This window comes from Drosophila montana, unplaced genomic scaffold, assembly GCF_035044405.1.
Source record: "Drosophila montana isolate Dmon_TW-CO22-7 unplaced genomic scaffold, ASM3504440v1 contig_1688_1, whole genome shotgun sequence".
Classification (NCBI taxonomy): domain Eukaryota; kingdom Metazoa; phylum Arthropoda; class Insecta; order Diptera; family Drosophilidae; genus Drosophila; species Drosophila montana.
Genome location: NW_026996617.1, coordinates 158765 through 175376, shown reverse-complemented (window position 1 = coordinate 175376; position 16612 = coordinate 158765). Strand labels below are relative to the sequence as shown.

Sequence of the window (16612 nt, the reverse complement as noted above, 5' to 3'; positions counted from 1 at the left end):
GGCTCACTATATCATATAGCTGTCATAGGAACGATCGGTCGAAAATAAGGTTATTGTATATCTTAACCATATAATAACTGTTTTCCCTGTGCTTCTTAGATACGAGCTAAGCATTATGTAAAGGTTTGGTCGGCAAGGGTATTAAATCTTCGGCGTGCCTTCTTTCTCGTTTCTCTTTTGTTTTGTTTCTATTGTCATTTGCTGGGCCCAGCGACAAAAGCCAAAAGCGACTTGAATTATTATGAAGTACCCGATCCAGTGTACGTATTCAGGTATATATATGTATATATATATTATATATGTGCATATATGCCATTATGAATGGATTGAGTAACACTTTATTGAAGCTATTAAGAGCAGCGCATGGGCCATATCTAGAATACTCGCACTTGAGCTGCAACTACGGACGTAGATATAGACTTTATATAGAGTGTCGACGGGGTCGTGGAACATCTACATATATTAATATGGATTGCAGCAGAAGACGATGGGCCTGCGCCTCTTGAGAAACGTTTCGATTATCTCTGTACGGCAATCGGTATGGGAGGACTTACATCATGTTGGATCCGATCACATTTTCTGATCTAGCGCGGGCAATACAAGAATCCGCCTTTGTTTCACTCAGTGAATTGGAACAAAGCCGAGTCAGTGTTGTCCCCACCCTATAAAATGATGACATATTAAATAGTATAGTATTTGTGAATAATTTCCCAATAAAGTATACAGCTCTTAACTTTTATAGGCAACCCACTTGAAGAGCTAACCTAGCACGCGTCCCGATCGCGGTCAGCTGACAACGTTTGTCCGATTAGATTGCAATCCATGTGTAAGTAATGCTCGTGGTTAGATTAGCTTAGCGGAAAATCTAGTCTAAAGCTCACTTTGGACTCACTTTGGGCCAGAAGATCCCCTGTGACTGCCCTTTAAGGAGGGTAGCTTGGAAGGAATGGGAACTGTGCTCACAGCTAGCCAGGAGTCTGCTGTCAAGATCCGAGTATTCGCATCTCATTCAAAGTCATATTCATATTTTCAATGTTTCGAAAACTGCGCGAGCGCATGGCCACCCCTCCGCTGAGCGAATCCTCGGCCTGTTGCTGCGGATCCGACAGCTCTCTGCGTAAGTCAGCGATCCTCCCTCTCTCTCTCTCTCTCTGTCACTCAACCCTCTCTCCTGTTCGCTCTCTTTTGTTGGCAGAGCTGCGGTCTGGCGGCGGCGTTGATCATCTGGGCGAAGAGAGCGCCGGCGTCTCCACGGCCCGCACTCGCTACTACGAATCGGAGTTCGATACCAACGAGTCCGAAAGCCAATCCGATACCAACGACAGCACGGACTGGCGCCGAGAATCGTGCGCAGAGGTAAGATATTATCCAACAAAAAACAAATGATAATATGCATAAATCAAATTAGTCGAATGTATGTTAATTCTCTCTAGAGTAGAATGTACACCCTATCGCAATCGGGAGGTATTTTAGCGTGTACATATAGATTCTTGATCAGATATATATTCGTGATCTTAGTTGTTAAAGAAAGTTTAATGCAAGCCCTATATCATTTGTGTGTCAGGAACTGAGCTGTTATTTTTTTTTTAAAGACATTTTTACTAAACTAATCAAATTCGAGCTGCAACTTTGAAAGGGTATTCAATCTGTCGCATTGCATAAATAACTGCGCTCTCTTTAACAACCCTCGACCCGGACAGAAGGGCTAACAGCATAAAAGACAGACACACACACACACATATCTCGCTTTTATCAGCATTGAACTTGCCTAAGCTAGAAGAAGGCGCCGCCGATGCCGACGGCGACTGCGCTGCTTGCCTGCGCTGCGCTGCGCTGCACCAAGCAGCTGACGAACTTACAGAGACGGCGAGCGACAAAAAGAGCGCGCAATCGCGAGAGTAAATCTTGATCTCAGTTAATTGGCGCAGCGATGCCGCTGTCATGCTTATCCCCCCCCTCGCCTCCACCTCCTTCCACTAGCACACAGTTTATTTAAAATTCTCGTTTGATCGCCCTTTTTTTTCTTTTTTTTTTGGCGAGGGTGTCTGCAGGCTTTCGCTTAAAAGCGCAGCTTGCACGGCTCGCACTTCATTCGCACATTTGTCGCTCTGAAGGCGTCGCGTCTCGGTCCGCTGTCGCCTGTCCTCGTCTTCTTCGTTTTGTGGCGCAAACGTGACTGCGCGTCGACGCCTGCGCTGCCCGCACCCGCACCCAACCCCCCGCCAGAGATTAATAATTGCAAGTCGGGCGTGCGTTTTTCGGCAGTTGCGGTAAATTCCAAGCCGTAAATTGAACTTGAGATTAGCCATTTGTTCGTTTTGTGTTCGTTTTCGGCTGTTTTGTTATGTTATGCATTACATTTCGTTGTGGATAGAGCAACAAATCACAAATGAAATCGTCGGACGTGGAGGCAGCAGAGTCTGCTGCCAACGGCAGAGCAAAGGAGTTGGAAGCTAGCGAGAAACAAGAGAAAGAGGTGAGCTTAATGTACCGCTACGTTAAACGATTTACCGCACAATTATGGTGCGCTTGACAGTTCCACATATGTATGTATGCATGTGTGTGTGTACATATGTAAGTAGAAATATGTACATGCCAATTGCAAACATATGTACAATCGTACATTTTTTAGTCGCCGAGCCCTACCTGAAATAAAAATAAACCAGTCACAAATGTCAGCATCAGCAGCAGCAGCCGCATCAGCGTCAGCGTTGACTGCGACTGCGATTGCGACTGCGACTGAGGCAGCGCTGAAGCGTCTGCGTAGCGTCTGCTTATTGTCACTTTCAGTTGACGATTGAGAAAGTGTAATACATACAAGCACTCACATACATACATATATCAAAGCACGCACGTGCAGCATTTCTGAAAGCACTCGCACACGAATGTACTCACATGCATATATGTATGTATGTTTGTGTGTACTTATAAGAGATAAAAACCAGAGATCGCTTGCCAAAGTGGACAAAGCCACTGACCGCTTTTGTCTATATATGTATGTGAGCATGTGTGTATGTGTGCATGTGTGCAATATGCTTGTGTGCGTGTATGCATGCAAGTCGCAATTGCAGCTTAAACCGTTTATACCTTTAAAAGGGTACAAAGTAAATTCCCAAGTAAATACTTTCGAATAACAGAAATGCCCTGTTGGAGTTAGGGAAATATAACGAATATGTCAAGCAAAGAAGGACAATTATTTTCGGGATAGGAGATTTCGAATGTTTCTTCTTTTTTTTATCCATTAGGAGCAATATGATATTGTCACCCAATTTTGATGACATTGTACAGAAACACCCTGTTGCAGTTAGTGCAGGGTATTATATCGAAAATGTCAAGCAAAGAAGAACAGTTATTTTCGGCATGCAAGCACGTAGAAGATTTCGAATGTTTCTTATTGGAGCACTATGATATTGTGACCCAATTTTGATCAAATATTTGCGCATCATATGGTGGAAACATAATTCGACTCGCAAATTGATAAGGATTTATCGAAAAACAAAAGAGGTTAATCGTAAGAAAAACTATGCTCGCTTTTAAGAAAACCCTGTGATATATGATATAGTGGCTCGAGAGATTTATCACTAATTCCAGATCGAATCGGATCTTGATTAAGATCAGCAATCTATATACTTTAAGGGGCAGGAGATGTGTTCGTGGCATTTCGATCGGCTGTCAGCTGTTGATGCTGGTCAGGAATAGCTTCGGAGGCTGGGTGATGCCCACTTTTGTTCGCATACTGACCTTGGATGCCCGCCGATCGCGGCGATCAATCCTTTTATTGCCCGCAAATTGATTGAATTAATCAGCGAAATGGAATCGATATCGATGTCGAGATTCGAATCAAAACAATAGACCCCTCGCTCCGCTGATGCCGATGACCCACTTTACTCAACTCAAGCAAGTTGAATAACCCATTCAGCTGGAGTTACGGGTATCTTGGTTTACCGGACTTGCCTGGCATATCTATATACATACATAGTTTACCTATGGTATTTGTTTTCTAGCCATGCGAGCGATTTGTGTCTAGTCGAACGTTGAACAACAACTAAGCTAAGATATCAGCAACAATTATCGTCGGCTCTGCAATTAGTCGCAGTTTGAATCATCAGGTGGTTGGATATGCATTCCATATTACAACCTATAATTACCGTTCAACCGACTGAGCGTAAAAATACAATAAATTTATAGCGAGAACGTGACGTCACCATTTCATAACATAACCTCTATTTCGGATAGTTGAATTTGTGAGGGTGCGATCAAAAGTGTACGACGTATCAAATAAATTCCCTCAAAAATACAAACGTTTTTCGTTTCCACACTTGCGGGTGGAATTTCCCGATACCCCTTCTTAACGTGCACCTTCATCACATAAGGTAACTACACTGAAAGTTTCAGCTTCCTAGCAATCAATCAATCAGTCAGTCAGTCAGTCAGAAAGTCACTCAGAACAAACAGTTTTATATATAGACATCAGCATCGTTAGTCGAATCAAATAATGCCTTGACACAAATAATCTATCATATATGTATATTAATATTTAACGTTTTTATTGATTGTCAGTCTGACTGATTGACTGATTGATTGATGATCAACTTATATCCCAATCTGTGAGCGATAGAAAGAATTTTACAGTAGTTACCTAATGGTATGATATTGAGAACGGGGCTTAACAAAAATAAATACATGTTGGATAATCTACGTCAAGATTGTATTAACAATACTTTGGCCGGGCAAAGCCGCCTTTTTTTGCAAATGTTTCAACCTTAACTAGACTCAACATTTGAAATGTTGTCTATGTCTTGGACCAGTTAGACGGGCTCACAATTTATAATAGTATATATATATATATAGAGAGAACAACAATTTGATTGGAGCGCAAAGCTTTAATGCAAGTGCGGAGTCCAGAGAGAAAAAGGGAGAGAGAGGCAAAGAGAGAGAGAGAGAGGAAAACTCAGCGAAGCTTGATTCTATTCTATTGTTTTTTCAAAACTATTTGCCAATGTCAAACACTCGGGAGGGGGGGATAAGAAGGGGAATTTTCTAGGTCTGGGTCTGAGAAGCAGCACTTCGTGCTAACAAATACCTTTTTTTTTTTTACATGTTTCGATCGAGTCGTAACTCGTTTTACAGAATGTAAAATTTCCAGCCAAATCGCATTTGAATAAATCAACTTGTGGCTAAAGCTGAAGCCAAATGGCGCTCGAATACCCTGTAAATGGAGTTGGGCTCGGACTTGACTTTGGGTCGGGCATTGCGCGCATGCAGAATTCGCAATTTGATTGGCTTTGGGCCAACAGCTGTTGGCTCAAACCCGTTTATCGTTTACCTTGGCTAAAAGCAAACCAAAACAAAACGAAAGACGAAAAAAAAACGAAACGAAACGAAAATGAAATCGACAAGAGTCCACAGCCAAATACATTCATAACAACAGTAGGTCAGTCTTACTATCTGGCGAATACATAATTATCTGTAGATATTTGTATACCCTGGACAATTGACAATGTGTGCAAAGGGTAGTTTGTTCTTGTGACAAACTATGTAACAGGCAGAAGAAAACATCTCCGAGTCCATAAACTAATCGATCTTCGGATCTGCAATAGCTATAGTATTAATATTTGGGATATATATATTATCAATTACCAAACGCAGAACGAGTTTATTTTCTTTTCTGCTTCCATTTTCATAATATCAAAAGATATACCTGCTACGATAAACACGTAGGTACAGGGTATCTCATAGTCGCTAATTTCCGATTAGAGCACTCTCATTTAAAGGCTTCCCGAGTGCTTAACGTGAACATACCCTGTAATTAAATTAACGAACATGACTGCGAACCCAACAAATAGTTAGAGGGGGATGGAGAAGAAGAGAGAGGGAAAGAGAGAGAAGGTTTGAAAAAGAAGTATTATCTCTTTTGGTATTTCGTAAAACTCATAAATATAGTTTAATAACTCGATTACGCTCGAATGCTCTTCAAATGAAAACGAGAAAGAAGGGCTATTTTCGGCACGCCGAAGATTTAATACCCTTGCAGACCAAACTTTTTCTAAATGCTCATAATTCATTGCTCGCATCTAAGAAGCACAGGGGAAAATAGTTAATGCTCAGTATGTTTAGGATATCTTGAAAAAACAAAAAGTTTTTCATACAATAACTTAATTTTCGACCGATCGTTCCTATGCCAGCTGTATGATATAGTTGTCCGATATGGGTAGGATTTAGTCTATATATTAGGAGCTTAGTGAAACAAATAAATGTCTAGTTTGGTCAAAATATCTTGATAAACAAAAAAGTTGTTCATAGAAGAACCTCTTTTTCGACCGATCGTTCCTATGGCAGCTATATGATATAGTGCGCCGATCCAGCCGGTTCCGACATATGCACTGCGTGCAACAGAAAGAGGGACTTCTGCAACCTTAGCTTTAAGTTCGCATAGATACAGACTTAGGGACGGACGGACATAACTATAACGACTCGTCTGTTGATGCTGATCAAGAATATATATACTTAATGGAGTCGGAGATGTTTCCTTCTATGCGCTGCGCACAGCTCGAGACAAGATTATAATACCCTCTGCAAGGGCATAAAAAAGATTTGTCAGGCATAGACAGGGCCTATCTTCAGTTACGTATATAAAGATACTCGTACTACACACACACACACACGCACACACACACACACACAGATATAGTTGTAGTAATTGGCAGTTGTCGGATTCGACAAGTCAGCAAATGATGCGGCACTTTGCGGTTCCCATTTGATTTGTCGGGCGTAGATAATGACGGGGACAGCTCCAATAAATCGTGCGGCGAAAATAGTTGCAATAATTACGAGTCATCTTACTTGACTATATAATTGGGCTAAATCGGATAACAAGACGCCGATGTCTTCAAAATAAAGATTGTTGTCTAATCTCCGGCTCGTCTTCTTCTTCTTCTTCTTGTTCCGTTTGACAGGGTCCGGAATATCCGAAGTCGGTGGCCTTCATCATTAGCAATGAGTTCTGCGAGCGTTTCAACTATTATGGCATGCGTGGTAAGTACTCCCCGGGATATCTCTATGATCCCCATCTCCTCCTCCTTCGTAGTAGCTGTCCCTGAACTCCGCTCCCAAGTGGGAAGTCCTCCCCGATCTCCGATCTCTATGGCCCCTCCTCCTCCCACACGTGATAAGTACTCTTCGATCTCTATGTCCCCTTCTCCCACCGATCTCTAAGTAACTCCTCCCCGATCTCGATGACCCCTCCTCCCATCGATCTCTATGTCTCCTCCTCCTCTCTCACGGGGTAGTTAGTCTCCGATCTCTATGCCCCCTCCTCCTTCCACACGTGATAAGTACTCCTCGATCTCTATGTCACCTTCTCCCACCGATCTCTATGCCCTTCCTCCTGCCGCACATATAGTAATCCCCGCAATTATTGTCGCCCGCAGCCATTCTGGTGCTGTATCTGACGCACAAGCTGGGCTACGACGAGGAGACGGCAACGGTGCTCTTCCACGTGTTCACCATGCTGGTGTACATCTTCCCCCTGGTCGGAGCACTAATCGCGGATGGCTGGCTGGGCAAGTACAGCACGATATTGTATCTGTCTGTGGTATATAGCTTGGGCGCGATGATAGTCGCCTTTGGGGCCATACCCATAGCCGGCATGCCCGTGAAGTGAGTATCTATCCATCTATGTTCCGTATATGTAACCGTAAGCGTAACCAGCTCGGATTCAGTATGAGTTGTGCTCTTGGTTTGGCAGGGTGGTGACCATTGTGGGCCTGCTGCTGATAGCCGTGGGCACCGGCGGCATCAAGCCGTGCGTCTCGGCCTTCGGTGGGGATCAGTTCCAGCTGCCGGCGCAGGCGGTCGACCTGGCCAAGTTCTTCTCGCTCTTCTACTTTGCGATCAATGCCGGCTCGATGATCTCGACAACGGTGACGCCCATCTTGCGGGCGGATGTGTATTGCTTCGGCGAGGAGGACTGCTACTCGCTGGCCTTTGGGGTGCCCGCCGTCCTGATGATCGTCTCGATGGTGATCTTTGTGGCCGGCAAGAGGCGCTACAAGCTGCATCCGCCGTCGGGCAACATGATCTTCGGCGTGTCGCAGTGCATCACGAACGCGTACAAGGGCTGGCGCCACAATCGCATGGACAAGCCGATGGTGCACTTCCTCGACTATGCCACGCCCGTCGTCGGCCAGCAGATGGTCTACGAGACGAAATGCCTGACCAAGATCCTGCTGCTCTATGTGCCGTTCCCCATCTTCTGGGCGCTGTCCGATCAGCAGGGCTCGCGCTGGACCTTCCAGGCGACGCACATGGACGGCTCGATTCTGGGCTACCAGATCAAGCCCGATCAGATGCAGGTGGTCAATCCGCTGCTGATACTCGCCTTCATTCCGCTCTTCGACTATCTCATCTATCCGCTGCTCGCCCGCGTCGGCATCAAGCGTCCGTTGCAGAAGCTCAGCATTGGCCTCCTGCTCGCCGCCTTCGGATTCTTTCTGTCCGCCGCCGTTGAGCTGCGCCTCGAACAGCTCGAGCCGGCCGCGACGCCCTCCGCCCCGGACATGGCCCATCTCCGGCTCTACAATGGGATGCCCTGCCGCTACGATTTCACCAGCGACCTAGTGTCGGAGTCCAAGTCGGAGTTGGAGTTGGAGTCGGCGCACAGCATCGAGCCGCTGGGCATGTGGTCGAATCTGGGCCTGCATGTGCCCCAGCCCAAGGAGTACGCGTTTGTGGCCCGCTCGCCGACCAAGCAATGCCCCAGCATCGAGGGCAGCATTCGTTTGGAGCCGGGCAAGTCGGTCAGCTATTTTCTGGCCAATGCTGCGCTCCGGGAGTTTCCCGACGGCCTGACCAGTGCCCAGCGCATCAACAGGCCCCCGCTGCTGCGCGCCCTGGTCAACACACCCGCGGACGAGGGCCCCATCCTGCTGAGGGCGCCCGTTTCGGGTGTGCCCGGCGTCCGGCTGGACATCGGCAATCTGACGGCGCTGCACCAGATCTCGCTCGGCTACGGCGAGCTGGACATCAACGGGAAGCGCGCGGCCAGCTTCGAGGCCAAGAACGGCGGACTCTACAGCCTGCTGGTGCAGGGCAATGCCCGCGACGGCTACGTAAGTTCATGGCATTAAGATCTGGGATAGCATCTAATGTAATCTTCTCCTGCTTTAGCAATACAACATGCTGGAGGTGGTGCCGCCGACATCGCTGTCGATACTGTGGCAGCTGCCGCAGATTGTGGTGATGACCGCCGCCGAGATAATGTTCTCGGTGACGGGGCTCGAGTTCTCCTTTACCCAGGCGCCGGTCAGCATGAAGTCCGTGCTGCAGGCCTGCTGGCTCCTCTCGGTGGCCATTGGCAATATGATTGTCGTGGTCATAGCCGAGGTCAAGTTCGTCAGCACCCAGTCGGCGGAGTTTGCTCTCTTCGCCAGCATCATGCTGGTCAATCTCTTGATCTTCCTCTTTCTCGCGCGCAACTACAAGTATATGGAACTGCCGAAGGTCATCAAGGATGAGGAATTCAAGAAGATTACGCTCCACAACATCGAGGGTCACCACAAGCATCTGCCGAATGTGAAGCGCAGCTCAGCTGGCGGCGGCGGCGGCGGCAGCGACGGCGGCAGCGACGTCGGCATAGACACGCCAGGACACGGCAGCTATCGCAATCAGGCCTACGATACTTACCTGGAGCCCTAAACCTCTCAATCTGTGTTAGCTGAGACTGATTCTCGAATATGCTTTTAGCAACCATGTTTTGTTTTATATTTATTTTATGCTCTTGTTATTGTTTTTGTACCATTTTTTTACCTTAGTCAAATTAAGTCTAAGTGTTCGCCAAGTCTGTTTTATGTTTGTTTTTACAAATGTGCTTTTTTTTTTGATGCATGTAAAATATTTAATTAATATATAAGCACATATATCTCTGCAATACCTTTTAATTCGTTAAACTCCAAGTTTCAATATTCCTTTGCAAACTATTTAAATTTCCCGCGCAAGACTTTAAATTTCCCATTCAGACAATTTCAATTACCCGCCCAAAAGTATTTAAATTTCCCATTCAGACTTTCGGAATTTCCCGCGCAAAACATATTATTTATGCATATTTATTTTGAATTTCCCTTGCAAACAATTTATATTTCGCATTTAGGCAATTTGAATTTCCCTCGCACAACGTTTAAGTAAGCAACAATTTTTTTATATTTAGTTTTTGCTTTTGGTATTATTTTTGTACCATTTTGCAAATTAGTCAAATTAAGCCTATGTTATAAGCAACTTTTTTTTTTATATTTATTTTATGCTCTTGTTATTATTTTTGCAACTGTTTTTCAATTAGTCGAAGTACGTATATCTCTGCAATACTATTTAGTTTATTTATGCCTTTGCAAACTATTTAAATTTCCCATACAGACAATTTGACAATTTCCCTTGCACAACGTTTCGAATTCAAATTCAAACGGTTACTGTGGCGCGTCAATTCTTGAGCCTGCCAGGGCTGCATGCCCAGCGCTGCCACCTGGCGTACAGACTGTGCGGCCACACCGGACGTTTGCGTGTGGCAGGTTCTCATAGCGATTGGCAGCACTTGGTTGGTTGGCTGGTTGGCTGCGGCTGTGTTTAGTGCGCAGTGCGCGCGATCGCCCACATTAAAAAGTGAAAAAGGTTGTGGAAATCCAAGTTAAACGAAAATGTGTATTGAATAAATGTGAAAGGTGAATTTCTGTGCAGCTGGAGGCCCCCGTATATTTGCCGAGGCGTCGCCCACGCTCTCTGTGCCTGGAATAGTCCGGCGAGAAAATCGAACTATCGCAGAGTTCTCTATTCAATAAAAAACAAAGTGTGTCTCATGCGAGAAATGGCAGCATTTATTAATTGCAAAAAAATAGAAAGAAAGAAGAGAGAGTGAGTTTATGCAACAAACTGCAAAGTGAGGCGAGTTTTTGCGGCATTGCCAACAGCAAAGGGGAAATTAGCCAGAGCCGAAGCCGAAGCCGAAGGCTGTTTGTCTGTCCATAAAGAAGGAGAAGAAGAAGAAGAAGGGTGGGCTACCTGGAAAGCGTGTGTGTATACCTGAAGAGGAATAAAGCAAAGAAAGGGAAGGAAGGGAAGGAAGGGGCGCAGAAGTATCTGGAAAAACAGGACATGCAGCTGCTGCAGGCGCCTAAAAATAGCCGCCTGTTGCCAGCCGGCTCGAATCCCGAACCCCTCGCGAGGGACAACGACGACGACGAGCTGTTTGTACCTGGCGTATCCTGGCCGAGGCTAGCTCGTTGCCATCCACAGAAGCTCGGGCACAGTCGAGTGAGAACTCTGGAGCCAGCGACACGGTCTTCGTTCCAAATATTTTATTTCAATTTTCAACTAGTTTAGCAAAAAGTGCAAAAAGTATTTTATTGAATTTTCACAGTTTCTTTTATTCAATTTGCAAGTGACATTTATTTTTTTTGTTTTGCTGCTGCTGTTTCTGTCCGAGTTCTTCCGCTTAACAAAGTTACTTGATTGATGTTTTGTTTTTTCCGCGCAACTGTACCCAGATCTTCGCCAGGCCAGGCCAGGCCAGGTCAGGTCAGGTCAGGTCGTCGTTTGCCAGCTGCAAAGTGCGCAATATTCGATGTATAATCCGTGCCAGGCTCATCTATCCCTTTGCCCCCCTCCGCCCGGCCATGTGTCATCGTATCCATCAATTGTCCATCAAACCGATAAACGGAAAAGCTGGAAAAAGCGATGAAAGAAGCATTAAAGCAAACCAAGGCGCGGGTGCCGCGGGTGAGTATGTCTCGGTTTGGGGCTTGTGGTGCCTCTTCCCTCTGCTCCTCCTCCTCCTCCTCGAGAGAGAGAGAGAGAGAGAGAGAGAGGGGAGGAGGCGCGTGCGGGGCGTGTGCGGCTGCTGCGGGCTCAGATCAATCACACTCAGCTCTTGCGGGCGGGTAGCCAGACCGAAGGGGGAAAATGGGGGAACTAGGCACGCTCTTGGCGGAAAGGCGCGCCCTGCGAGCTGGACAAATGGAACAGAAACCGAAATGGGAAAAAGTACATCGAATCGTTTCAGTTTGGTGCCGCACACACGAGATACGAGACGAAGCGTAACCACATACTTCTATCGCGAGTGTGCGCGGCATCACACGGATGCGACTGAGATGGCAATACGAGCAAAAAGCAGAGAGAGCGCGTTCCTCTCGAACACCGCATACACACACAGTACACATATGTCCATCTCGCTCGGCGCGTACCTGCCCCAAGGAGCGTCAGAGAGGGACGACGGTCGCCGCATGCTTATCTATACCCAAGCGCAAGAGCAGAGACTAATCGCAATATAGAATCGAATAGAACGTGAAAGCAATACAAACCACATAAACGATTAACAGTTACACACGCTGCAAAGTGTGTATAACAACATCCATAACTAACGGGTCGAGTACCCCCCCACGCCGCACGCTGCCCCCGCCAACACAGGCCCCGTCCCCCCGGCGCATAACCGAGGCATTCGCACAGCTCGGCGCCAGGTCGCCTTGCGGGCGCTTCCCTAAAAGCCAGCCGAGCACGACTCGCACTCAAATACAATTGAATATATATATGTATATAGTCTAACAAAATGGCGGCCATTTGTGCCGTTAATTAACGTATCCGATCAATTATTAAACGCATAAGCAGCAAAGTGTCATCGTAATATTCAGCCACGACAAATCCATCAAGCCGCATTTCCCTTCGGCACGACTACGTCCAAGAATATTGTGCAGCAACATTGCGTCCGATCCACAGTCCGTTTAGCTAGGGTATTCCTTTAGTTGGTTTTCTTCTTCTTCCTTCTTTTTTTCTTTTTCGTTTAGGCCGTGTCGCTCCGGCGACTGTCACAAGGAGGCGCAGGCAGAGAGCCAAAGAAGAGAGAGAGAGAGCGCGAGAGTGAGAGAGAAGAGTGCACAGAAAGAAGTTGCCAGTCTTAAAATGCCTTCAAATCGCAGCTGCAAGCGTCTTGAAGAAGAACATAGAAGAGAGAGAGAGAAGAGTGCAAAAGCGAGTAGTTGACTAAAATTGCTGCAAACGTGTTGAAGAAGAACATAAAAGAGAGAGAGAAGAGTGCAAAGAAAGAAGTGGTCTAAAATTCATTAAAAATCGCAGCTGCAAACGTGTTAAAGCAGAACTTAAAAGATAAAGTGAAAGAGAAAGAGAAAGAGAGAGAGAAGAGTGAAAAGAAAGAAGTTGCCAGTGCAGGAGTCCTACAATTCATTAAAAATCGCAGCTGCAAGCGTGCTGAAGAACATAAAAGAGAAAGGGAGATAGAGAGAGAGTGGAAGAGGGAGAAGAGTGCAAAGAAAGAAGTTGTATGAAATTCATTAAAAATCGCAGCTGCAAGCGTGCTGAAGCAGAACACAAAAAAGAGAGCGCGAGTGAGAGAGAGAGAGAGAGAGGCGAAAAGTGGACTTCATGGAGCCGGGCGCAGCTTCAATCGTGATGTACCGTAATGTAACGGAGCACAGCACAGAACAGTTTGCCGAGCATAACCTCAAAAATAGTTGTAAATTGTTTGGCTTTGAAATCGCAGCTGGCTGCGTTTGTCCTTTGATTTGATTGCATCAACTCTTGATTTTGCTCCCATATGTACATATGCCATTTGCCACTTGCCATTCCATCCCAACTACATACATAACATACATATGTGCCATATAATATGTACATTGCTTGCAGTTGAGCTTCCGAGTTCCGAGTTCCAAGTACAATGCCTTTTTCAAAGCTGCTTCCGGGTGAGTTTGTCGACTTCGAGACGGAACGTCAGGCCGATTTCTCTTTGGGCCAATTGCAGCGTCGCCTTTGCCAAAGCCCAACTAAATCAATAAACCCGTCAAACAATAATCTAAAATGGAACAAAAATTGTCCACGTTATACGTGGTCTGTACAATTAGCGCTAGGAGCTTAACAGACAAAAATAAAAAAAAAAAAAAAATATATATATATATATATAATAAAAAAAAAATATGCATGCAAAAAAAAAAAAAAAAAAAATTAAAATCAAGTGTGAGGAGAGTTTTCGTCGCGTTTTCGAACGCGCCGTAAACGAAGAATTATTAAAAAAAAAAGAGAAAAATGAGCAGAAAATTGAAATTGAAATCGAAAAAACGGCAAACCAATTGCTCGCGACACGTGTGAGTCGCGCAGTTGGTTTGCCAAGTCAATTTGTAATCGTCAAAAGCGTTGCTTTCGATAGATCGATAACAAGAACAAGAACGAAATACAAAATGGCGCTCAATTGTGCACATCATGATAAACAAGTGGAATTAACGCGGATTAGGGAGGCAGCCTGAAGAACGGGCGGAAAGGAGAGACGCCTGCAATTGGGTCCGGATGCAATCGGCGCGACGTCTTCCCTCGCCTTCTGGGCGAAACCCCCCCCCCCCCCCCCCCCCCCCCCATTTGGAGATCGTGCTATTAACCTATTTGCATGCTGTGTTCTTTCAGATGAGCTTCACTCTCAAGATGAAACTGCCAGCCCAATGGGAGCCAAAGTTTTCATTTTTCTCTCCTTATTTTCCATCCCATTCCATTCCATTTTTTTGTATGCCAAAAGCCAGCGCGATTTCAAAGTCCCCCCCCCCCTCGAATAATTGTCCGAATTCGAACTTGATTCTTGCTCCTCGGCAAACTGTGCTCCTTCTCCTCTCTGATCTGGTCTGGTCCGGTTCACATTCGCTTGCTGCGTCCCTCTGTGGGCTCTCGAGATGCCAGACTATACAAATAATATACATATATAAAATACAAACTAAGTATATGGCCAAAAGGTGTCGCCCTTTTGCAAGTCAAGAAATGTTGCCATATTCGCGAAAGATTTCCACTGCCAAATACTGTAATTTACCATGAAGATGCAATGAGGATTGCCAGCTACTTTGCGCCAGGAGGCGTTGCCATATCAGCGAATGGCTTTTCGCCAAGAAGCGTTGCCGTATATCCATGAAGATTGTGAATTAACTGCCGCCAAGAAGCGTTGCCAGATCCAAGAGAAGATACTTTGATTGATTTACTAACTAATTCATTTTCTATTTACAGCATTTCGATTCTGGTTCCTGGAGCTCAACAATTTTCCCATTTTATTTGTTTATCCGTTTCAACTGTTCACAGTCTCTGTTCCATTCCGTTCCGTTTCGTTTCGTTTCGTTCCGTTTCGTTCGTAGTTTGTGTCTTAACCCGTTCAGTTGCGCGCACTTTTCATTCACACAAGAACGCCAAGCACTATATGTTTTCATAATATATCCTATACACATTATATGTCTGAAATTCTCCTTCTTCTTCTTCTGTTTCTGTTTCCGTTTCTGTTTCTGTTTCCGTTTCTGTTTCCATGTGCCACACAGAACACGCCACATAATCCCATCCACATCCACAGACACCTCACATTCTCAGTCTCACAATCTCACATTCTCACAATCTCACAATCTCACATCCTCTTATCGTCGCCGTCGTTAGGCACCGCGTCCGTTTTTGTTCTCGAAATCCTGTGAATCGTGTCTGCACGCAGATTGTCGAGTAAAAAGTAGTTTTGAATTGCGTAAAATGTTCGTGAGCCGTGCACGAAGCATTCTATAAAATGATGCTTGGAGCTCGGTTCGTATAAACAATAAAAGTATTCAAGTAAATACTGCCGGATGAACGTTTTACGCAGCTCGAAAAAAGAGAGCGAATATGAAAAATGCACAAAAAAAATATGTTGTGTGGAAGCGTTATACGCGACCACACCAAATCGCGATAAAAAAAAATATTGAAAAAATATGGAAACGTTATACGTCCGAGTCGAATCTCGCCAAAAAGCAAAATGTGTATTCAGAGTATTTACTTGAGTGCGAATATCTGAGGCTCGACGCAGGACGACAAACTCCTTTCAATTCCACATTCAAACACACACAAGCATTTTTTTCTTTTTTCTTTTCCTTTTTTTCTTTTTTCTTTTTTGCAAATTAAAAACTTTGATCTGAGCATAAATTTATCTGCGTCTTTTACTGATTGGGAAACACACAAAACAAAACAAAACAATAAACTTTTCTTGCAGAGCTTTAAATAACAGTTATCTAGGATGTAGAAGATGAACAACTGTCGCGATGTCCTTTTGCCAGGCCAGGACACGTGCTCGAAGGGATAAAGGCCATGCCAGATAATGGACATTTTTAAAAATTGTTTAACGCTCTAATCCTTATCTTTCATGTCCTTGCAAGTCAATCGATTGTGTTGGTCCCGAAAATGCAAGGCCATTTGTCTACACACAACCATAACTCGGCCGAAGAAGAGGTCCTCTGGAGTCCTGTCAACTAATACACAGCTTCAAGGAGCCTAAGCTGCCCGAAGAACATCCAAAATAGTTTCTGAATTATAAGCGTTTAGTTTTTTGGATAGCCCTATAATTCTGTAATGCAACAAGGACATCCTTGCCTTGACAGTGCTATTTCTGTTAAGTAATTGGGCTCATCCCAAAACTATACTTTATATTTATAAGAATTTTGAGCAGAGCTGCTTTAACGATTTAGCCTGAAAGTATGTGTATTTTTAAATGATTTGTAATTAATAGTTACCGCTCCTCTTATACTACTCATCCTGAAAGTAGGCTGCGCAATAATTGATTTGCGTGGTACTTTTATTG

At 45.0% G+C, this 16612-nt stretch overlaps 1 protein-coding gene across 2 annotated transcripts; it reads left to right on the top strand.

Moving 5' to 3' along the window:
• Nucleotides 1–1041: 1041 nt before the first annotated feature.
• Nucleotides 1042–9867, top strand: yin. Of its 2 annotated transcripts, XM_064700333.1 has the most exons (6): nucleotides 1042–1117; nucleotides 1196–1356; nucleotides 6957–7035; nucleotides 7431–7659; nucleotides 7748–9110; nucleotides 9169–9867. In XM_064700333.1, the coding sequence occupies exons 1-6, from the start codon at nucleotides 1057–1059 to the stop codon at nucleotides 9694–9696; spliced, it is 2421 nt and encodes an 806-aa protein (XP_064556403.1). In that variant the 5' UTR covers nucleotides 1042–1056; the 3' UTR covers nucleotides 9697–9867. The 2 variants fall into 2 exon arrangements, with proteins under 2 accessions (XP_064556403.1, XP_064556404.1); XM_064700334.1 differs by lacking the exons at nucleotides 1042–1117; nucleotides 1196–1356 and adding an exon at nucleotides 2090–2476 and having other exon boundaries at nucleotides 9169–9863.
• Nucleotides 9868–16612: the final 6745 nt, after the last annotated feature.